Here is a 7,580-nt window from a genome sequence, read left to right on the forward strand (position 1 = left end):
TTATATTTTATCGCATAATGACTGTCCTCACTGACAGTACAGACTGGGGGATATAGTGCTGGCAAGCAGCCCTGCAGTAAAGGCCTTGGGAATGCTGATGGATAAGAAGCTGGACATGAGCAGGCAGTGTGAGCTTGCAGCACAGAAGGCCAATGGCAGCCTGGGCTTCATCTAAAGCAGTGTGGCCAGAAGGTCAAGGGAGGTGATTCTGCCACTTTGCTCTGGAGAGACCTCACCTGGAGTACTGCATCCAGCTCCAGAGCCCTCAACATAGGAAGGTTATGGACCTGATGGAGCAGGTCCTGAGGAGGGCCATGAAAAGATACAGGGGATTGGAGCACCACTCCTACATGGACACGCTGAGGGAGATGGGGTTGTTCAGCCTGGAGAAGAATAGGCTCCTGGGAGACCTAAGAGCAGACTTCCAGTATCTGGAGGGGGCTACAAGAAGGCTGCAGAGGGACTGTTGGCAAAGGCCTGCAGGGCCAGGATGACGAGCAGTGGCTTCAAACTAGAGAAGGGCAGATTTAGATTGGATGCTAGGAACAAGTTCTGCACCAGGAGGGTGGTGGAACACTGCAACAGGTTATCCAGGGGAGGGTGGTTGAGGCCCCATTACTGGAGATACTCAAGGTAAGGCTCGACAGGGCTCTGGGCAACCTGATCTAGTGGAGGATGTCCCTGCTGACTGCAGAGGGGGTTGGATTAGATGACCTTTGGAGGTCCCTTCCAACCCAGAGCATTCTGTGAGTCTGTGCCTAGGTAAGGATGTGTGCTAAATAACCAGCAAGTGAGTTGTGGAGGCAAGTTACCAGTTAATTTAAATATTGCCTATATCTCATCAATAACCAGGCTGCCATGGGGGGTTGTGGAGTCTCCTTCTCTGGAGACTTTCCAAACCCACCTGGATGCATTCCTGTGCAGACTGCCCTGGGTGCTCCTGCTTTTGGCAGAGGGGTTGGGCTTAATGATCTCTGGAGGTCCCTTCCAACCTCTAACATTCTATGATTCTGGTGCTTGTGGCCTGGTTGCTTGCACAGTGTGCCTGATGAGGGCTCAGCCTTGGAGGACAGGAGCTCCTCTCCTTCTGTGGAGGACAAGGACTCTGGGCTGTTCCTGCTGCGGAAGGACAGCGAGCGCAGAGCCATTCTCTATAAAATCCTGAAGGAAGAACAGAATAAAGTTGCCTCCCATTTGCAGGAGTGCATTGCACAGGTAGGTAATCTCACTTCAGCTGTCCTTTTCCTACCTCAAAAGGGAAATGGCAGGGCAGTTGGTGTTATTCCTTCTCTGAAAACTCATGGATGAAGGTGCTTGGATCATTCCTTCTGAATACCTTCAATCTCTGAGGCTCCTGTGTGACTCTCTATTGTCTGAATGGACAGCAGGCATCAGCTTTGCCCTGCTGTTGGGCTCTGCAGTTTTTTGAAGGAGAAGGTCTGGGGACATCTGATGTGGGGTGGAGGGGCTGAAGGTTGTGGTTTGAGGCTGGGGTTTTTTGGGGGGTTGTTTGTTTGTTTTCCTCTTGGGTTTTAAAAACCTAGAAATGGAAAATCAGATTTGCTTTAAGGATAGACATCTGAGGGATGATTTTTAACCAAAACCACATGGAAGCTGGGTGCCAAGAACATAGTACATGAATCTCCTACCAGGACAGGCTGAGGGAGCTGGGGGTGTTCAGCTTGGAGAAGAGAAGGCTCCAGGGAGACCTAAGAGCAGCCTGCCAGTACCTGAAGGGGGCTACAAGAAAGCTGGGAAGGGACTGTTTACAGAGGCCTGCAGTGATAGGGCAAGGGACAGTGGTTTGAAATGAGAGAAGAGGAGATCTAGATTGGATGTTAGGAACAAGTTCTGCACCATGAGGGTGGTGGAACACTGCAACAGGTTGCCCAGGGAGGTAGTTGAGGTCCCATCCCTGGAGATGTTCAAGGTGAGGCTGGAGAAGGCTGTGAGCAACCTGATCTAGTGGAGGATGTCCCTGCTGACTGCAGGGGGGTTGGACTGGATGACCTTTGGAGGTCCCTTCCAACCCAAGCCATTCTATGAGTCTGTGATCTCAAAAACTTTAAGGTAGATTTCTATAGTGGGAAGGTTTGGTGACTGTAAAGTGGAGCAAGAAAAGTTGGTTAACCTATAGCCAAGCAATGCCACAGGGAGGAGGCATCCATCACCTCCCTGGGCAACCAGTCCCAGTGTCTCACTACCCTCACTCTAAAGAATTTCTTCCTGATCTCCAGCCTGAATCTCCCTTTCTCAAGCTTCAATCCATTCCCTCTCATCCTATCCCTTTGATGGCTTTAACTCTGAGGGTTCTGAACTGCACATCACAGAATGAACACTTGATTCTGTCACTTGCCTAAGGAAACAAAATTTCTGCCTAATTAGCTCTAAGTTCACATTCAGCTTATTGAAAGGATGGCATGTAAAAACTGTGGGTCTCTTAATAACTCACTCTGCTGTTTGTATGGAGGAGAGCTGCCCTCTGCAGTCCACTGCAGACACCTGGAGCTATTACCTGCACCTTCTTCCCTTTGTGGCATCCACTTGATTTATTTCTTGGAAAACAGGAACTACTATTAAAAAAAAATCAAAATTAGGTACAAAAGAAAGGTTTTGCAGGAACACAACACTGTGATTTCTTTGCATCTGTGTGAAATATACTTGGGCAAAGCTCTAAACCCTAAACAACCTTACTGCTAGTTGGTTGTTTAATGCCTGTAGTAGACACTTGGTTCACATTCATTATCTTTTCTCCAGAGCTCTGAAGAACTGCAGCTTTCAGTTGCCCACATCAAACAGATCATTGGGATTTTAAGGGACTTCATACACTCTCCAGAGCAGAGAGTGATGGCTTCTACCATATCCAAGTTGAAGATGGATTTGGACTTTGACAGCACTTCCATCAACCAGATCCATCTGGTGCTGTTTGGATTTCAGGATGCGGTGAGTCCCTTGTCTGCCACAGAGGAATTCTTCCTGGACACCTTCTTCACTCTTCCTCTTTACCCTGCTCACACTGAACAGTCACTTTTCTGCCCCAGCTCCTCAGAAGCTCCTGCACTTGCTGGGGAAGGTTGGAGGATTGGATGTTAGGAAGAAGTTCTTCACCATGAGGTTGATCAGGGAGGTGGTGGAAGCCTCATCCCTGCAATTTAAGGCCAGGCTGGATGTGGCTCTGAGCAACCTGTTCTAGTGTGAGGTGTCCCTGTCCATGGCAGGGGGTTAGAATTAGATGATCCTTGAGGTCTCTTCCAACCCTGACAATTCTATGATTCTGTGTGGTCAGTATGGAGTAGACAAAGCTCTGGTGACTGCATGGAAGACTAAGAAAAAGCTAGGAGTGTTCAAAGGTCAGGTTTTGCCTGGGGAGCTGTGGATCAACAGTGCTGAAAGCTGCCTTGCTCTAGGAGGTTGGGGTGTAGCCAACAGCCATTAGATGAGCACCCTAGAGGGGTGCACATTGCTGGACACAGAGCCCTGATGTACTGAAGCCACAGGTGGTGACCCCCTGGTAAGCCTTGAAGCTTACTTGGGAGTAATGGTGCTTGAAAGACTGCCCACAAACTCTAATTTTTGTTCTGGATCCTACTTTTATTTCCTGTTTCACTTCTGCTTGTACTGTACAGGGGCTTGAGTGCCACAGTCTGGGCACAGTTTAAAAGCTCTGGCCTAGAACTGTCAAATTAGTTGTGAGGGTTTCAAAGGTGGGAGTGTCTTAGTGACTCAGGTGGCTGTTAATGTGTCAAACTTCCTCCGGGTGGTGTACAACAAGATTATTTGTTGGTTTGTAGGTGAACAAAGTATTGAGGAATCATTTAATAAGGCCCCACTGGATGTTTGCCATGGATAACATCATTCGCCGTGCAGTCCAAGCAGCAGTCACCATCCTTATTCCAGGTAAATCAAAGCAGCTGAAAGTCAGATCTTCCTCCTTCTTATTTTTTTTAAGGACTGTTTGCATATCAAGGAGTCCCAGCAAATGGAACAGTTTAGATGTTTTCATCTGTCAGCCTGCCATTAAAAACTGCATCCCATGTGCCACACCATCAAAGGCAGAGGGTGAGAGGTTGTAGAGGGAGAAGTGTTGATCTGCAGGATTAGTGCTGTATTTGCAGCACAAAAGCACATAGTGAGGAGGTAACCCAGCAGGTCTGCACCACCACTGTACTCCAACCAGGACAAAAAAAAAAAGGTAAATTGAATTCAGTCCCACCTGGCACTTTTCAAGGAAGAAAGAGGGTTGTACAAGGTTTTAGTGACATCCAAGGTGGTTAATACTGCACAGGTCTGGAAAACAGATGCAGATAAGGGAGTGCATTAATGTAAGGAGGATCGTGAGGGCCTACAGAAGGATGCTAAGAAAAATCACCACCATTGGGGAGGAGGCTGAATCATGTGAGACCTATTCCAGGTGCTCCTGCCCTGGCAGGGGGGTTGGACTGGATGAACTTTCAAGGTCCCTTCCAGCCCCTTATGTTCTGTGATTTTAGCAAAGCACAAACTGCAGCCTCTGGAAACATACTTGTCCAAAAACATTCTTATTCTTCCCCTGTTTCCTTTTTACCAGAGCTTCGAGCTCACTTTGAGCCAGCATCAGAAACTGAAGGTGGGGACAAGGATGGTGATGAAGTGGAGGACAGTTGCCAGCCCACTGAACAAAATGGGGCTGAGGATCCTGCCACCACGTCAGGAGTCAGCACTCTTAGTTCTGTGGTGTCACAGGAGGCTCAGCAGCAACTTAGCCTGGAGCTGGGCAGACTTAAACAAGAGACCTTCAGGTAACCCTCTTATAAAAACTGTGGATTTATTTCCAGGCACTGTGACAAGCTCTCAGACATTGCTTTCTGCAGTGACATGTGGTTTAGGCTGGATATTAGGAAATATTTCTTTGCAAAGAGGGCTCTCAAACATTGGATTGTTCTGCCCAGGGCAGTGCTGGAGTCACCATCCCTGGGGGTGTTCAAGCAGTGTGTGGAGCTGGTGCTTAGGGACATGGGTTAGTGTTGACCCTGCAGTGCTGGGTCAAAGGTTGGACTGGATGAGCTTGGAGCTGTCTTCCAACTGGATGTTTTCTTGTGACTCTGTGACATGGCACAGATAACCACTCACCTTCTGAGACTGCCCCTTGATAAAGCAGAACACAAATGGATCCAGAATGTGCTGGCAGCACTGCTGGTACAACCCAACAGTTTCAGAGTAACTTTTGTATAATTTTTTTAATTGCTGAGTGTCACCTTGGGTTTCTACTGTTCAGTAATTAGGGTTGTGCAAATAGGCTAGTTTCCTTTCTGCTTCCTGGAGCCCACCTGGTAGTGCCCTTAAAGCTGTTCCTGCAAGGAAGGGCTAGAGCAGCTCTGTCCTGGCCCAGCACAAACAGAGCTTAGCAGAGCCTGTCCTGTTTCTCATGGATTGCATTTGTAGGCTGCTGGCAGTGTGTTAACAGCTGAAGGTCCTGCTCATCTGTATGGATGGCATGTCAAGCTGTGAGCAGAAAGTCCCAGGTACACCACCAGTGTTACACTGCTCAGCAGTGAATCACAGCATAAAGGCAGCCACTCTGCCCAGGGAGGCTGAAGGACACCAGGAACAGAATTTGCAAGCTGTTAGCTAAATTCTGCAATGATGAAAGCCTTAAAGTGCCACCACTGAGCTGAGTCTCATACAATCAAACTGCAATCTCTAAGCTATCAAAGACAGGATCTCTCAAGTGTCTCTGTCCTTTGGTAGCCATTCAAACTGCTTGATGCTTTTTTTTCAGCCAGCCTTATCCTCGGTCTGGTTGTGTTTGATCTCTCTCATGTGCTAACAGGCTTCTGGAAAACCTCATTCATAAGGAGAAAGAGTATCAGGCCCTGCTACACCAATCTCTGGAGCAAAAAACTCAGGAGCTGCACTTGCTGCGCTTAAAACTTAAGCCCAAAGGTATGAGGAGGTCCTGCACACTTTGCCAGTTGCAGACAAACACAGTGGATTGTGTTTGAAGGCTAAAAGATTGTCTGGTTTAAGCTTCAGTAGCCTGAGGACCACCACTTTGTGCCCTGGTTTTGAGGTGTATTTTTATCTCTGGTTTTCTGGTAGACTCCCAATGGCCTGCAGCAACTTTCAGAGGCACTGCAGACCCTGAGCTCATGAATTGGCTGAAAGAACAAGGAGCAGACTTGGAGACCATTAAGAGGGTAAAAAAAAACCCAACTTGAATAATTAAACCCCCCAAAATCGCCTTTTAACAAAAAAGGGCATTGCAGTCATGAGCAAAAAAAACCCCAAAAAATAATTTAGGACTGAATTTACCTTTTAGTTTGCTGAAGAAGATTACACCCTGAGTGCTGTCCTGAATGATATCACTAAGGATGACCTGCGGTGTCTTCAGCTGCGGTAAGGAAGCACTTCTCGCTTCATTGGTAGCAGCTTCATTAATTAAACCTCATTGTTAAAAACCCTTGGGCTTTTTTAGAAGCTACGGTATTCCAAGAGGGCAGTGCCAGGTCAACTGCTTTGATGCCATCCCTCAGCTTCTGTCCAAAGTTTTACCTTATAAAGTTCAACAAAGCCAAGTGCAAGGTCCTACACCTGGGTCAGGGCAATCCCAAGCACAAATCCAGGCTGGGTGAGGAGTGGCTCAAGAGCAGATTGGAGGAGAAAGCCTTGGGGGTGTCAGTAGGTGACAAACTCCCCAGGAGCCAGCAATGGTCCCTGGCAGCCCAGCAAGCAGCTGTGTGCTGAGCTGCATCCAGAGCAGGGAGAGCAGCAGCACAGGGAGGGGATTCTGCCCCTCTGCTCTGCTCTGCTCACACCCCACCTGCAGCACTGCCTCCAGTTCTGGAGTCTCCAGCATGAGGGTCATGGAGCTGCTGGAGAGGGTCCAGAAGAGACTGCAAAGATGATAAAAGGGCTGGAGAACCTCCCCTGTGGGGACAGGCTGAGAGAGTTGGGGCTGTTCAGCCTGGAAAAGAGAAGGCTCTGGGGAGACCTTAGAGCAGCCTTCCAGTACTTGAAGGGGGCTACAGGAATGCTGGGAAGGGACTTTTGACAAGGGCTGGGAGTGATAGGATGAGAGGGAATGGATTGAAGCTTGAGGAGGGCAGATTGAGACTGGCAAGTAGGAAGAAATTCTTTCTAAGTGAGGGTGGTAAGACACTGAAATAGGTTGCCCAGGGAGGTTGTGGATGCCTCCTCCCTGGAGGTGTTCAAGGCCAGGTTGGATGAGGCCTTGAGTGATCTGGGCTGGTGGAAGGCGTCCCAGCCCGTGGCAGGGGGGTTGGAACTGGATGATCTTTAAGTTCCCTTCCAACCTAACCCATGCTATGAATCTATGAGCTTTAAGGCAGTGCAGTGCTCTCTGTGCACTGTCATAATTGGTACATCCCTGGCATGTCTGGGTTTTACTTTCATGTGAGCAAGAAGTAAGGAAGATGAGGGAGTTTCCCCTAACTGTTCTCCATTCTTCTTCACACAGGGGTGGTCTTCTCTGCAGAATTTGGAATGCAATATTGAACCACAGGCAAACATCTGGTAAGACCCCAGTGCAGCAGGAGCAGGTTAATGCTTCGGAGAGGAGGGAGAATGTGACATGGGAATAA

General features: G+C 48.4%; 1 protein-coding gene across 1 annotated transcript in view; it reads left to right on the plus strand.

The window, feature by feature from the left end:
* MAP3K15 (mitogen-activated protein kinase kinase kinase 15) overlaps positions 1-7,580 on the plus strand; it is a 66,494-nt gene extending 58,914 nt beyond the window's left edge. Inside the window, exons 23-30 of the mRNA XM_054396528.1 lie at positions 1,041-1,215; positions 2,758-2,943; positions 3,792-3,897; positions 4,568-4,778; positions 5,810-5,922; positions 6,079-6,176; positions 6,299-6,375; positions 7,457-7,580. Of these exons, the coding sequence (XP_054252503.1) occupies positions 1,041-1,215; positions 2,758-2,943; positions 3,792-3,897; positions 4,568-4,778; positions 5,810-5,922; positions 6,079-6,176; positions 6,299-6,375; positions 7,457-7,580 (1,090 nt within the window). The remainder of the gene's footprint in view (positions 1-1,040; positions 1,216-2,757; positions 2,944-3,791; positions 3,898-4,567; positions 4,779-5,809; positions 5,923-6,078; positions 6,177-6,298; positions 6,376-7,456) is intronic.

This window comes from Indicator indicator, chromosome 1, assembly GCF_027791375.1.
Source record: "Indicator indicator isolate 239-I01 chromosome 1, UM_Iind_1.1, whole genome shotgun sequence".
NCBI classification, from domain to species: Eukaryota; Metazoa; Chordata; class Aves; order Piciformes; family Indicatoridae; genus Indicator; species Indicator indicator.